Source organism: Megalops cyprinoides, chromosome 7 (assembly GCF_013368585.1).
Source record: "Megalops cyprinoides isolate fMegCyp1 chromosome 7, fMegCyp1.pri, whole genome shotgun sequence".
In the NCBI taxonomy this organism is placed as follows: domain Eukaryota; kingdom Metazoa; phylum Chordata; class Actinopteri; order Elopiformes; family Megalopidae; genus Megalops; species Megalops cyprinoides.
In genome coordinates this window covers 34,381,845-34,397,293 of record NC_050589.1, presented here as the reverse complement: position 1 = coordinate 34,397,293, position 15,449 = coordinate 34,381,845, and the positions used below count along the sequence as shown (strand labels likewise).

General features: G+C 47.6%; 1 protein-coding gene across 2 annotated transcripts in view; it reads right to left on the bottom strand.

The window, feature by feature from the left end:
* Nucleotides 1–304: 304 nt before the first annotated feature.
* The window catches only part of chchd6a (coiled-coil-helix-coiled-coil-helix domain containing 6a), a 68,219-nt gene continuing 53,074 nt past the window's right edge, over nucleotides 305–15,449 (bottom strand). For both annotated transcript variants that reach the window (XM_036533945.1, XM_036533946.1), the window contains one exon: nucleotides 305–663. In XM_036533945.1, the coding sequence (XP_036389838.1) occupies nucleotides 640–663 (24 nt within the window). In that variant the 3' untranslated portion in view covers nucleotides 305–639. The remainder of the gene's footprint in view (nucleotides 664–15,449) is intronic.

Below are 15,449 nucleotides of genomic sequence, written 5' to 3'. Positions count from 1 at the left end.
AAAGATGGAAAACGTGCAGAGCAGGGGGGGCCCCAGGAGCAGGACTGAGAATCAGTGGTTTAGAGTAAAGAAAAGGGAAAAGACGCAGCTATTTTTCAGCAATGGGAGGGGGTTGTATATATGTGTATGTACACAGCTGTGCTCTGGTGATTGTTGAATTTTAACTTCATCTTGGAACTGAGAGATTTATGTGTCTGAACCTCCTTTGAGAAGGAAACCACATTTTTGAGCCACACTCATGGATACAGGCAAAGATACAGACCAAAACCACAATCAAAGGGGTCCACACAAGGATGTGGTTTAATTTCTTTATGGATACAATACAATCCTGCAAATACACAACAATGTTCAGGGTTTCCTGAGTTCAGCGTTAAAAACACAAGCCTCGCATGAAAAAAGACCAACTGTCCACCTTCTTTCTTCAGGTTTGGAGAGATTTATTTGACCCAGATGGACGCTGTAGTGCAACTTCGAAATAAATCGCATATTTTAATATAATGTAGTTATATGACAGTAAGTGGAAGGCATGCTTTCAACCAATGAGGCAACACAGTGCTCAGCCTGGCATGAATGAGTAAACTTGGTTAAAACATGGCTGGTTGCTGCTCCCGGTAGGTGCACAGGGCGTGGCTCTCCCCTTCAGCCGTGGTTCACCAACAGGTTCTGTAAACAAGGAAGAGCGAGCAGCTGTTATACATGATTCCCAGCACAAACCGCACAGTCAGACCTGTACCCTTAGATTATTCATTTGGTTAGCTAGCTCCTTTATCTAGTCTACTCATTGTACATGACATATAGTTGAACTGCATTCACACAGCAGGGTATTCACCAAAGTAATTCATATTAAGAACATGGGTCAAAGGCACAGCAGCAGTGCCTCACATAGGGTCTAGTCCCACAACCCTCTGGTCACACGGCAATTCAATATCAACTACACCATACTGCCACGAAATGCTACTGTGAGGATAAAAGACCCTGAAACAGAGAATGGTGAGAAATTGAAGAAAACAAATAAATAAATAAATAACTATACATTTAAAAACTGAACAAAAAAGGTGTGAATTGCAGTTGAACCTTGGCTGCAGAACAAAATGTGGTTTCCTTGCAATGCAGCAGCTGTCTTGGTCCTGGTGCATAAGGGGGATGGGGGGTATTATCCAGCTCCGAATGTCAACCATAAACAGAACGCCATTCATAGTGATGGACACACGACACCCTACACATTCCATGGAGTCCGTAGAGCGCTCTGCTCCAAAGGAAACTTCGTTTATATACCCAGGGAGATTAACACCACGCTCCTGTCAATAGCCAATTGACACAAAGCCAATACCACAGTGTGGTCCAGTCCGACAGAGCACCAGCATCGATCTGTGCAATAAAGCCGGCCTTGGCTTACCGTTGCGGACCGCGCATGTCTATTGAGACCACTGAGGATAAATACACGTTTCACAACAGGACTGCGTCAATGCAGGGCTACACTGGGATCGACAGTCTGTTACAATACAATAATTCAGACTGCCAGCATCAATGCATTGCTCAGAGCCTGTAAAGATGTCATTTTAACTGAAATCAACTGATCTTTGGCACCTCAGAATTTCAGAATTTCCTACATAATTAGAATGTGTGACCATTCGTTAGCAGTGTGAAGCCGCTCTTTCCAGGTGTTGACCGACACAAGTTCTACACCCACCAGCGGCTCCGGGAATGAAACCGCTTCACAGACTAACAGACCAGCAATATCATGACTTACACCCACTGTGTGGGACTGCCACCATTTTCCCTCCACGTGGCAGATACCTTGAGAACCTGCTACATGGCTATCAAAGTGTAGCCATTCCAGCGTTACTGTTAAAGTGTACTGACAGCAGAGCACCCTTCCTCTCTCACACTGAGAGTGGGCGGAGCCAGAGTCTGGTGGACCAATGAGCAGTTCTATGAAGTGCTGAGTCTTCTACTGTATGCTATTTGAGGTGGAAAATGAGAACATTTTGGCTGTATGTTTTTGGTTTGACACCTCAGGGGTGACTCAAGTGATATGGAGGCCGCAAGAGGAGCAAGTGCCTTTAGGCTGCTGTGTAATGTATCTCACCATTTACCACTGTGGGCACATGACTCAGTCCATCACAAGACGATTATTTAAGTGGGTTTTTAAAAGTATAATTAAACTACATTTTCAACCGCTGTATTATAAAAGAACCTTTGATCATGCAACAGACAATTTTTGAAACAGGCAATTGGGTCTTTTTTCCCATTTCTAACTCTAATAAGCTTTAGGTTTTTGAAAAAGGTGCGATAAGATTTGGGGAAAAAAAGGATAGTTTCAGTATTGCTTCCACAATTTTACATCAAATTATCTTTGAAAAACTTTTTTTAAAAATAAACCTGAGAGTAATGCTGTGGGTTACATGGCTCTAGCACATAAAGTAGAAGTAAAGTGAAATTAAAGCGTAGGTAATTCTGCAAATGAAACTAATTTTTTTAGTAAAACGTAAAACAGAAGGAGAGTGAAAGATGAATCCTACGCATCGGTAGTCACGCAGCTCCAATACATCAAAACTGTTTGCGCATCTGTGTATGTGTGTGTGTGTGTGTGTGTGTGTGTGTGTGTGTGTATGTGTATGTGTGTGTGTGTGTGTGTGTGTGTGTGTGTGTGTGTGTGTGTGTGTGTGTGTGTATGTGTGTGTGCGTGCGCGTACGTGCGTGTGTGTGTGTGTGTGTATGTGTGTGTGCATGCGTGTACATGCGCGCGTGTGTGTGTGTATGTGTGTGTGCGTGTGCGTACGTGCGTGTGTGTGTGTGTGCATTCCTGAGTGTACATGTGTCCTCAGCCCAGCGCAAGTGAGCTCAGAGCCATTTTTCACCCTAACCTGCTTACTGTTTGTGGCAGAAAGACAACAGTTGACGTCCCGAAAGATTGAAGGCATTACCAAACTAACGTGAGCTGCGCTCTGAGCGGCCTAATCTGAAATATCTATTTAATTCCGGCTCCTGCGAGGAGTCGGCGAGAGACCGTTGGCGATGGAGAGGCGATGAGACAACAGCGGCGGATTTGATTAGGGGGGAGTCAGCCATTGTCTGGAGCTGTTAATAAACATGTAGTCTGGGGAGGGCTGAGCGATGGGGCTGCCTGCGCTCTTCACACTGCAACTCAATTAAGATGAAAAATCCCCCCCATCCGCTCGCCAGCCGCCTGACCCCGGAGCCGCCTCCCCGGGACCCCAGAGGGCTCCGGGACTCATCCTCTCACTGTGTCACTGGCTGAGTGTGTGTGTGTGTGTGTGTGTGTGTGTGTTGGAGTGCGTTGGAGTGTGTTGGAGAGTGTGTGTGTGTGTGTGTGTGTGTATGTGTGTGTGTGTGTGTGTGTGTCGGACAGTGTGTTTTGGAGTGTATGTGTCTTTCAAATTGTGTGTGTAAACGTGTGTATGGAATTTTGTGTGTGTGTACTTGGGTACGTCTGGGTGTGTGTGGGCATGTGAATGTGATGTGTGTCGCAATACGCTTGTATGGATTTGTGTGTGTGTAGGAGTGTATGTGTGTTTGTGTTACTATGTGAAAGTATTATGGGACTGTGGATGTATTTTCGAGTGACTGTCAGTGTGTCTGTGTGTGTGCCTGTCTGTGGGTCTGTGTGTGGGAGTGTGTGTTTGTGTGTGATTCATTGTGTACATATGTGTATGTCTTTGAGTGTGTTTGTGTGTGCCCTTGCTGTAGTGTAGTGACAGCAGTAACCCACCTGTGAGCTCCTATATTAGCAGCCCATATGTTCCACCCCATCATGGGCTGGGACGGCCTGAGCTTGTGTGCACCCCCTCTGCACCCCCTCTGGCAGACAGCGTCAGACCTGCCTTCAGCTGGAGCAGCGGGACTAAACGCTGGAGCTCCACAGAGCAGAGCGGTGACCCCATCCGGCCCCTGCTTACCGCAGAGCACATGAACCAGTAAAACACCTCTCTCCCCAGCCTGCGGCTCCGCTGCCAGTTGGCGGAGCTGACGGCAGAGAGAGGCCGTGTCACATCTGGAGGAGAGGGAAGGCGCGGTCTCTGCCAAACCCCCCGAACTCCCCCCACCCCGCTGCCGGAGCCTGGCGGAAAGGTCAGTGAGACAGCGGCCTCTGCGATTGCCGCGTCATGTGACCTTTCCGGAGCTATCCGTCTGGGGTCTGGCCTCTCCAGGCCGGGTCTGGGCTGGTACTCAGAGCCTGCTAAAGGTCAGGGCCATTAATTACCATCGTGGGCGGGACTCGTGCCTGCTACTGTGGATTGCGGGGCACAGCTCTTCACCCTGGCCAGGGCTCTGCGTTTGCTCGACGGGGAGGTCGGGTGACTGGGCCACTCTGCCAAAAATACCAAGAGCGTATGCACAAGAAAACACACAGCAGGACTCACAGGGGTTTACCGAATCTTCACATAACGCTGACTTTATATTACATTACTGCTTTGCCGTGCGTTTCTGGGGCAACGCTCTGTACATATTTCGTACAGCTGGGTACTCACCGAAGCCATAGAGGTTAAGTATCTAGCTGATGGTTACATCAGCATTACCACACGTCCAATTTGAACTTGCAACCTCCTTCTTATTACAAGCCAATTTCCTGACCCAGAATGCTACACAATGCCTCCCTGCTACTACAGAGGGAATCTACACAGGGGGCTCTTAGCTTTGCCCTGGTTATCAAAATCTGGCACCAGGGCAAAGATCTAGAGGGGGCATGTAAACATGATGCAGCTGGGCTAGATGTAAAGTTACTGGTGTAAAATGCGGATACACTGGGTGTATACATCCTGTACATCAAAGGTGCACGGTCCCTTGCAGGTACAGATAGACGACCTGTGACCTTTGCTCTCAGACAGATCGCACCACCAGTGGAGTTCAGTCGCGGCACTCCGAGCGCACAGCGAACAGACGCCCGGCTTTCTTCCCTTTAAAAGCAAACCCATTCAAGTGCAGATGCAGATCAATACGCGTCTCGTCACGTCGGTGCTAACAATGGGTCTCCTCGGCTCGCGGTGCGAGGGGAGGAGGCGGCCGGCGGGGAAGTCTTCATCAGCTGAGGGAGAGGACGGGGCCTGACAGAAACTCCCCTTGATAGGACAGCGGTGCTGCAGTCACCGGCCTGCAGGGGGAGCACCGCACTTTGTGATACCTCAGCCTCCTCACAGGGCCGTTTCAACTGGCCCCTCACACAGAGTCGGAGAGGAAACGCTAGCAGAAAATGGCGAGGATCAGGGGCCCTTTCTGGAGGAGGATCGGGTGCTGCCCACTCACAAAATAAATATTTTAACAAAGCCGGCAAACTCCCAACTACAGTGCCTTTACTGCATAACTGTTCATTAGTGGCCAGAGCTTCTGCTTACACACATAAACATGTGCATGTATTCACACCAACACTCACACACACACACACACACACACAAGCAACACAAAAATCAACTTTTCCCTTCATCTGGTTTCATTCATTGTCATTAAAGTCTAAGAAAAATTAGTAACTTACTTACATAAGTACAAAGCAGATTTAATTAACACATTCAGATACATTTATATGTGCTAACATGCAGAAATTTATTTAATTTCTTTAAACAGGAAAAGCAATTTATGAAACGTGCTAAAATGCGTCACCTGCCGAGAGCTACCATGGTAACTGTATTGGGAACCAATAAAGGCGGCGGAGCTCCTCAAGGAGAAAGAAATGGAAGGAAGAGAGGAGGACCACAGCACCACACCAGCGGAGACAAGCGAGACCAGGAGTTTGCCACACATCTGCGCATGACCCTCCCAGATCACCTGTCAGCAGCCATCTCGCTGAGACACGGAAAACCTGTGGCGAATTAATAGAGGTAGACGGATGTATGAAGGGAGAGCGGGAATAGACTGATGGAAGCTCCCTTTATGGGGGAAAATGGCCGACCGCTTAAGCGAGACATGAGGTATAGATTGGCGAGCAGAGGCCCGGGACACACTCCATTAAATGCAATCTGCTGCGGAAAGGCAGAGGCGGGAGGAGATCTTTTGCATACGGGAGCGCGCTCCTCCGAGGGCCGCCTTCTTCCTCTCATCAACACTGACCTCAATGTGCCACCCGTTCATAATGAAAGACACCGGCACCGCACTGATGTCTCTAAACAGGTGGAGCTACCTATTTACAACTACTCCGCCCCTTTGGGGTACATAATTCTAGGCTGTTGTTTACACCTGAGGACTGAACAAAAAGTGTGAGACAGAAGCCAACCACTAGAGCGTGGAGCGGGTGTGAATTTTAAGCCCGGGATCGACCCTAGTCTGACAAGCGATCTTAATTTTGCTACCGAAGCAGACCCGACCACAAAATCCTTTACAATCTACACAGATGGGGCTGCCTGATTATCGCTGACAAATGTTAGATGTTTATGCGCACAAAGGAGAGAAAAAATGTAGAACAGTTAGAGAAAATATCTGCCTGTCACATTGAGCTTGTCAAAATACACTGCTGCAAGGCTCCAGAAAAACACTAAACCCAGGATAAACATGGTTGCTAGGTAATCACAGTAAACAAATCATTCTACTCCTAAAATTAGCTTACCATCTAGCTAGCTTGCTAACTAAGTGGTATGAAGGGTATAAAGCTCATAGCTGGCAAAGAAATGAGTCATCCGCTCCAGAGTGCAAACATAAACACAAATTCTACATTAAAATTGATGGTTCACATGAAAGCCACCCACAAACCACCCAGGAGCTTAAGAAGAAAAAGATTACATCTCACTGGTGAATGGTTGTCCAATCCATCCTCCTTTAATGTTAAACATTGGGTTAGCTAAGTTACATAAGTTAGCTAGCAATATCAATGACAATTAACTTCCTAACTGACAATTTACTCATGTGGTTCACCAACACTAGCTCTCCTGGTGCGGGTAATTACCTGCACCAATAACTCAACTTCAGCATCTGCTTTTTTCCCTGCCAAATGACATGCAGTGATATGATATGAAGCTGACATGAAGCAACTTAACCATACTTTAGAGCAGACTAGGTTCTAGTTCGGTCTAGGTTTTATGTAAACAAATAAAATAATACTAGTGTTTTAACTAAAACACTAACAGTACCCAAAACCGGCACGCATCTGACCTGACCTGAGTCTGAACTCTAATACTGAGTTCTGTCAGGCTCTGGTTGCCGGTAGTGCTGATAGATCTAATCAAAAACAATTAGTTTACTTTTTTGTATATTATATTAACAATTATTGCTTTTTGCTCAGCATATATACTTATTCAGGGACAATTGCACAGCTCACATATTTAACTGCTACCTCTTTATACAACTACAGTTTTTCTTTACATTTCAGGTTAAGCACCACACTCAAGTCACAGCAACAGTACTGTAACCAGAGTTTGAACCTACAACATCCCGGTGTTTGCATCCATTGCAGACTGTGGGATATGTAAAATAATTTCTGAGTCTCTCTCAGCTGAGGCTACTTTAAGGCTCACCGTGCCAGCTTGTAATACTGATTTTGATGAGTCTGATGCGCCAAACCACTGTTTCCAAGACAACATGTGACTGTACACCTCGGTATAAAAACACAGAGGTTTCAGATTCCAAAAGACTACCAACCCCTGTCCTGTTGGCTGGCAAACATTGATCAGAGAATGCTTTTTCAGAAGATGTTCAGAAAAAAGGTCTGTTAGGATGAGGTTTACTGCCGAGATGACTGTTCCAGCAGCCACAGTGCTTCAGCAGGGGATGAAGGGGGCGTATCTGGGTCTCTACTCCATCCCAGCTCGTTAACCACTAAATGTCATCACATGTATTTGGTTTGGCCACATAGGAATCTTTCCTGTTCACATGTGCACCATCCATGCAGAACTTCACTGAGGAACATGGTGGCGTGGCTTCAAGCCTGAGACTCAAGAGAAATAAATCACCAGCCTAGCCTTTACCAGGAGGGTTTGGGGAGGAATGGTCAGTTCTAGTTCTGGTCATGAGTAGTTATTTAGGCCAGTGAAGATCGATTCTCTGAATAATGGCATGTAATTGCTCTCTATCCATCTAGCACAATATCATTAGAGAACTCCTATAGAGGGCATGCAATTACTGGCTCCTGAACTGGTATGAAAATAAATATGACATTTGATCCATGCTGCTCACTGGTCATTGCCATGCCTGTGTAGGTACAGGCTGGTTTAACACTGCAGTGGGAACAAAAATGTCTCATATATATTATAATAATGTCTTTTATACATATACATAAAACACATAATATGATAAAAAAATTTTTAACAGTTATTTCTGCTCTGTAATGTGAGCATCAAAAATATGTTGAAAATGACGTAAGAACACTCAAAGCAGCAGTTGTGTTAAGTCGATGGTTGGTAGTTACTGGAGGTCTCTGAGAAAATAACTGGGCTGTCCTAAATGGATCCGAGCACCACGAAACACTGCACCCGCGGGGATTTGGGAAAAGAACTGTCAACCCAGAGGTCAGACGCCAGTGGAACTCTGCCGCACTCTGACCATTCCATCAGCACCAGAGAGGCAGGAGACTGAGTCAGGGGAGAATAATGGAGCGCTCCATTACCTCCGTCTGCACTCGGAATTCTGGGATGCAGACAATCCAGGCCTCTCTGCTGTGAGACCAGCGATTCGGCAGCACAGATTCACAGCCTGCAATGTAGGCTAAGCGTTGTGCGCTAATGATGGCTGTTCCCACCCCTGACCATTTCAGCACCACGGACAGCGCGTCTCACAAAAGCACAGTTCAGACTGCATTACACTATTGCTTATTTGCTTAGCAGACACCTGGATCCATGGGCTATTTACACAGGTTACGTTTTACACAGTATCTTGTCAATTCAGGTATTTACTGAAGCTCTTCTGGTTCAAGAGTGCAGCGGCCTGCTGTGGCTCAAGGTCAAACTGGCAGCTAAACTTAATCCCAAACCTGTTTCAACGCCACACCTAATTGACCAAAAACTGCTCATTTCATTCTGATTTGTAGCAGACAAGACTAAGAAGCAGGGTACATTGACGGTTGTAGGGATCGTGTTTTAGAACAGACTGGCTATCTTGGCTGATTCTATGTCGAATAGAATCTCCAGAAGTAAAATCTGACTGTACCTGCTGACCACACACACACAATAAGCTTCTGTGTAATCAAACGGAGCTATTTCTCATTAAAGAGATTCACAGGAAAAAAGATTCAAAAGAGAAAAAAAAAAAAAACAGCGAGTGACCAGCTTTCACTGTGGGTTTCAGAACTAAATTCAATGAGCTGGTTATTCACTCATCTCCTACCGCTCTACTAGCATGTAAGGCACACTCGTTAGCATTCTGTAGCTGGACTCATACCACAGGCAGCGCCGGAGACAATTAACACCTAAATCCTGTGCTTATTTACCAAAAGAAGTGCCAAAGCAAACCAAAATCCCTTGCTATTAATGCTGTTTTAAAAATAGAACATTCACAGTCAGTAAAAGGGGAAAGACACGTTATGTTTTATCACACATTTTGTAGTATAACACTTTGTGCGCCTGTTGCTTGTTCATAATGACACCCTCCTGTTAAAAGTAGTGACACACAGCGATGTGCTGTGGATGACAGAGGCTCGGGGCAGGCAGAGGACCCAGGGGCAGGGGCAGACTGCCAGGCCTGAGTGCACTCTGCTCCTGCTGCTTGCCCTGGGCCGAGCCGCAATGGAAACGGTTTTTATCTCATGACCGATGGGTGATAGCAATTTCATAAACAGCAGGACCTCTACTTCCAGGATGCCTGATATTCACAGCATAGCTATCGAGGAAATGCCATCAGACCTCTCCATGCGAAGCCGCTCCTCTCTACCGCTGGACGGCCCTGGCAGCGGCTCCTCTCCGTCCCGACCACCGAAACCCTCTCTGCTACAGATTATCCCTTCATTCATTTCGCATTGTCATTCTGACACCGCTAACAAAACAAACACCGACTGCTTTCGAACTGGGACATTTCAGAGCTCGCTTTAATAAGGCCTTGGAGGAAGAACTCAGCATGCAAGAACCAATATTTTGAGCCTTTTATTTTTGTGTTGTTTTTAACGTTTGCGGCCTGCAACGCAAGGTTTTTTTTAAAGTGCTGTGTGTCAGTGTGAATGGTAGGCGTTTGGGTCCCACAGTGACGCGTGGCAGAGAGCTGTTCCTCAGTGCCTGCTAGTTAGGGCAGGAGCGTTGAAGTACAACAGAGTGCTAGCTGTTTGTGCCCTATGGGAGGTGCTGCGGAGCAAAAACTGCGACCGGCCTCTGTGCTGCCTGGGCGGCTCACGGACTGTGTGCATAGGCTGCTGAGGTGAGCATTCCCCACTCACACAGCGAGTGCACCGCAGGCTGAAGCCCACTAGAATGAAGGCACGCCAAACTGCCGAGTAGCAGGTGCTTTGTCGGTGCATCGCAGCGGCGTGCACGCTCGATCATTCAGAACGTACGAGGGCAGTTGGCGTGAATTCTGCGGGCCACTCTGTAAAGGTCATTGACGGAGCCCCTGGAGACCCGGTGGCCCCCGTTGACAGACGGCTTTTAAAGCATCTGCTCTTCCGCCTGGGTGGGCTGGGGGTCAAACTGGAGCAGCGTGAGTGAGGAATATGAAAGAGTGAGCGGAGGAGGCAGGGAAGATCATGCAAATCTAAACGCTACAAATCTACTCCTCCTGCGGGTGTTTATTTCTGCTAGCAGTCAGGTTACACTCCAACGGACTCTCATCTCCGAAAGACACTGCCCAGACTCCACCAGCAAAGCAGCCACACGGGAGTCCTCCAACCAGCACCACATTGCTGCGCAAAACACAAAACCTCCCCAGAAGCATTATTTTCTATCATTTATTCTTATCCACGGCTTCTCACAGGGTTATTCTGATACAATCGCCTAAAGCTCTGAAATTACCTTCCTGGTCCTAACAACAATATCTCTGCACACCAGGATGCGAACCTGTAGCCGTCCGGTTGCAAGCTCAGTTCCATAATCATGATGCTACGTTGCTACGTTACCGCTCCTGCGTGCCTCGCTGTGCGTGCAGCAGTGCGTAAATAATCAGTAATGGAAGGTTAGAATTTGCCAGAGAGTTAAACACAAACAGCCACCTGCGTGAACCCCCGACTATCCCAGCCCCCGGAGACACACATCCCGCCGCAAGAGACCACTGAGTCCACGTTCCCTCCTGAATGTCTGCTGGAATCGGCCTGTTGTCAGTACACAGAGCTGACCACACACTGCGAGGCCTCTCATGAAAACCTCTGAGGCTCTCTGTGGGGCACGTCCACTCAAGGACACGGCGCGTGCACGCGTATCCGCAGACCGAAGGCGCGGCGAGGACGGCGAGAGAACGCGGCTAAACCCCCGGCGCCTATTCGTTCCCCCGCCACGGAGTCGCACCTCCCACATAACGGGAATAAAGCACAAAGGAGAATGAGAGAGAGAGAAAAGTGCCATAAAATAATCAGAGGGAATTTATGGCTTCATAAAAATAAGCGTTTGAAACGTCTGGGCTCAAAAATGTGCTTACACGCGGCACTTGACTTAAAATTGTAATTCTATCAAAGAGCCGGGGAAGGAGCGATAGATTCCTGAACATGTCCTTCATGGCCAGATTAGCACTGTGAATACGGGAGGAGAGAGAGAGCGTGAATACATTATATCGGAGCCTTCCTTTGGTCTGATTGTTTTGCTCCTTGTGGCTCAGGGCTGATGCCAGTGGTGACCTTGACAGAGGCTGGCAGTGCTCTCAGTTCTGCAGAGGCCTGCTTCACACTAGTACAGAAGAGGATCTAACTTCATTTATTCTCAGAAGGAAAACTTAACTTTGTGAATAGTCGGGGGCTACAACCAGGACCTCCCTCCGGTTGCCCAAATTCGGGGGGGGGGGCACCTGCATCGGGGGACGGCCTGCAGTATCACCCACAGATGGGTGAGATGAGGCTTCGTGAACCCCAGAATGGGTGAAGCTACCACGTGCTATCACCGATGGGCAAGATAAGAACTACTCGTAGCGATCTGCTCTGAAGATAGGAGTCTTCTGTTTGGTTCGTAGGAGGCACTGTTTGACCAAGCACAGAAGCTCCACCCAGGGGTTCATGAAGCTTCGATCTCCCATTACCCCCTCCTCCACAGCCCTTCCCCCCATCAGCCCTGTTGTTCAAATCTGTGATGAATCTATTAGGGAGCGGGATAGCGCCTCGCGGAGGCTTAGCGGCTGTGGGTTGCTGATGCTGACTGGGAGCGAGGCACCAGCCGCACCTCCTCCTTCTGCACAGCTAATCTCTCAGGGCCAAGCAGCACAAATGTTTAAATAATCCCTCAACCGTAACGGAGGAAGAGAACACAAAGACGGGGCTTAAAAATCCCATTAAACCGCTGCTAGAGCACAGCCCAGCAGACCCTGTTAATTACATGCAAAGAAACAAAGTGGCTTTTTTTATAAAGGGAGGAAAAAAAACAGTATTTGAAAAGGTAGGTCGGTTGCCTGGAAAATGGTTTTAGTGCTGGAAGGAGACAGCCACCGGTCTCTAGAATACCGCACTCTGCAGTTACTCTGTCAAACTTTAGAGGTGAGCTCAGTATCGTACCATAAACTTTCCAAAGTAGCTGTTGTTTGTCTTTGAGAGGCTTTAATTCTGCCTCACAACATTTCAAAGACTTTTGCATCGGCCTACTGCATTTTTACTGAAATCACTATTTCACGCCAGAAAAAGGATTCAGATTTATGCTTAATGTATATTTTGCTTTAGGTGAGGTAAAAAGTTCACAAAATTTAAGTTGTAAAGCAAGAAGCAGGGTTTGGTGCCAATACACGCAAGGGTATGCGTGCACACACATACACACATACACACACAGACCCACAACCATGCAGTCACGCATACACACACACACACACACACACACACAGGTAGAGGGCTGATGTGGTGCCAGGGGTGCTGCAGGTACCCTGCCTCTCCCCGTGCCGCTGTTCAGCCCTGCTTTGTAGAGGGTCCAGCTGGCACACGGGGCACTGCAGCTGCCCACGCCCGCACTGTTGGCCACTGGCTGCCCTCCACGCCTGGGGCCTCGCTCCCGGCGCAGCGGGGCAACACCGAGCACGACAAACACATCCCCACGCTGCGAAGAGGTACACTTAAGAAGATCAGCCAGGCGTTCTGTTTTCACAGGGCCATGAAAAGGTAACAATAGACAGTCACAATTTTCCTATTATCTAAGAGGGAAATCAAACAGGATTTTATCTACACTTCCCCGCTTCTGATTAAGCTGACTGCCCCCGTGTGCGTGACAAAGTGACGAAGAGCAGACTGCGATGCTGGTATCGATTGAAATGCCCGGAACACGGGCGCCTTAATTCGGCACAGCCCGACCTCCCGAATGCTCACTCAAGAACAGAGCATCACTGACCGGCACCTCTCACTCCCGCCACTTCCTGTACCACGTAACAGGCTATGGAATCGCACTGTCAGCGGAGTGCGCTGACCCAAGCAAAGGGTGCGCTGCTGCTCGTCGTGTTAGCACCCCCTGGAGGATACTGATGGTACAGCAAAGCATTTCACCACCTCCCCGGTGAACATAGCTGTTACAGTTCGCCAGACACAAGCAACTTTTCTTCCTGTTCCTCTCTACCCTGCAAAACACCGACCTGCTCCTTTTCAACCCACCTCCTCATTCATTTTCTCGACATTGTTCTAATCTTTTTATTTCTACATAACAAAAAACTGCATTGTTTAAGCAAAATTGCTCCTGCAATATCAACTACAGACTAATTGACCCCCACCACTGGAGGTCAGTGTGTGCTGTCTCCCTGAATAATACCTCACTTTAGAGCACTCCGAACCTTATTCTGCACAACACAGGGCAGAAGTTCTCAAGTTCTGACTGCGTGAAACTTTTTTTATATAATGCTGAATGCAATTTGCCATCGAGTAAGCTGTTATTTCTGAAAACAAAGCAGAGAATGGAGAAGTAAGTGCTATTGCGGCACACAGATAATTGTCTCTGACCTGATTCATCCTTTCTACCAGAGCCCTGCAGTGGATCGATTCGCTTTTGAAAGAAGGAGAGGACTGTTTACCGCTAGACCTCAAACAGCACAAAAACCTTAATCAAAATCCATATTGTTCTGACCCCTGCCCTGCTTGCTTACAGTGGAGAGGCGAAGGGCTGGATGAAGGTGTGGGACAGAGAGGGAGAGACGGAGGGAGAGAATGAGGGAGGGGGGGCAGAAGAATGAATGGAATGTTAGAGAGCGGAGAGAACAGGGAGAGACAGAGGGAGAAAATGAGGGAGGAGGAAAGAGGAATAAACAGAATGGTACAGAGAGAGAGTGAGAGACAGCAAAAAAGACCAAGAGCTCTGATTGAGGGCAGCCTTCTGAAACGTAATGACACCCGCAAACCCGGCACCCCGAAACCAAACAGGTCACGTGGCAACCATGAAACAGGAGCGACGGGTTCAGTTAGAGAGCACATCAAATCCACGCAGCTCTCTTTAAAGCCACCAATTCCTCACAATACTTCACACGCTCAGATACAACAAAAACTGTGCAGCACTATGGGAAACTTAGAGATCCCCAGGCTGCAATCCCCTTTGTAACGCACATCAAAAAAAAGCGGCAAAATTCTGAGCGCATCGGAAATCAGGTCCTAAGGACACACTACAGCTGCAAGTGCCCTAAAACCCAGAACTGAACTGATGGGTAACCTGACACCTGTCATAGCATCAAGGAGTGAGCACTCAGCTCATAGAGAGAACACTAGGGAGGAAAGGGGAGGGGGGGTGTTGGGCGGCAGAATACAGTGCTTGTTTTGGTGGACGTCGCTGCTATTGTTGACGCTGATATCATTATTTGTTTGCTGTTATTAGCACCATTACCACTGCAATTATCATCTCCATTATTCTGTATTTATAAAAACTGCTTTGGCAGCACATCTTTTATTTCGGTCCTGCCAATAATTATTTTGCACTTGAGAGGGAGGCTGAGGGTAAGTTTTTTTTCATGTTTATTTTTACCTATTTTTTTGTGTAAACGTGCATGAATTGATTTCACACCTTTCAAGTGACATAATGATTTTTATTGAGTGTTATTTCAAAAAAACGCTCTTGATTTTCACTTATTGTTAAATCGTTAGCAATACATTCAAATGCCATGCCAATGAAGCATTTGAAATTGAAAATTTGAAAAAGCAAGATGGGAGCTGGAAAGAGAGGGACAGAGTGAAGGACAGACAGAGAGAAAATGAAAGAGAGAGAGAGACAGTGAAGGAGAGGGAGAACAACGGAAGGAGGCAGTGAGGGTTGACGGAGAGAAGGAATGAGAGAGAAAGAGCAACAGTGCGGGAGAGACCGACAGAATTAGGGAGACAGAAACGGAGGGGGTGGGAGCAGGGAAGCAAGGGAGACTATTCCCAGCGCACCCACATCTGAGGCGAAGCCGACCGCGGTCGCGCTGGAATGTGAAAGCTAAGGTCGAACCGGAGCCTG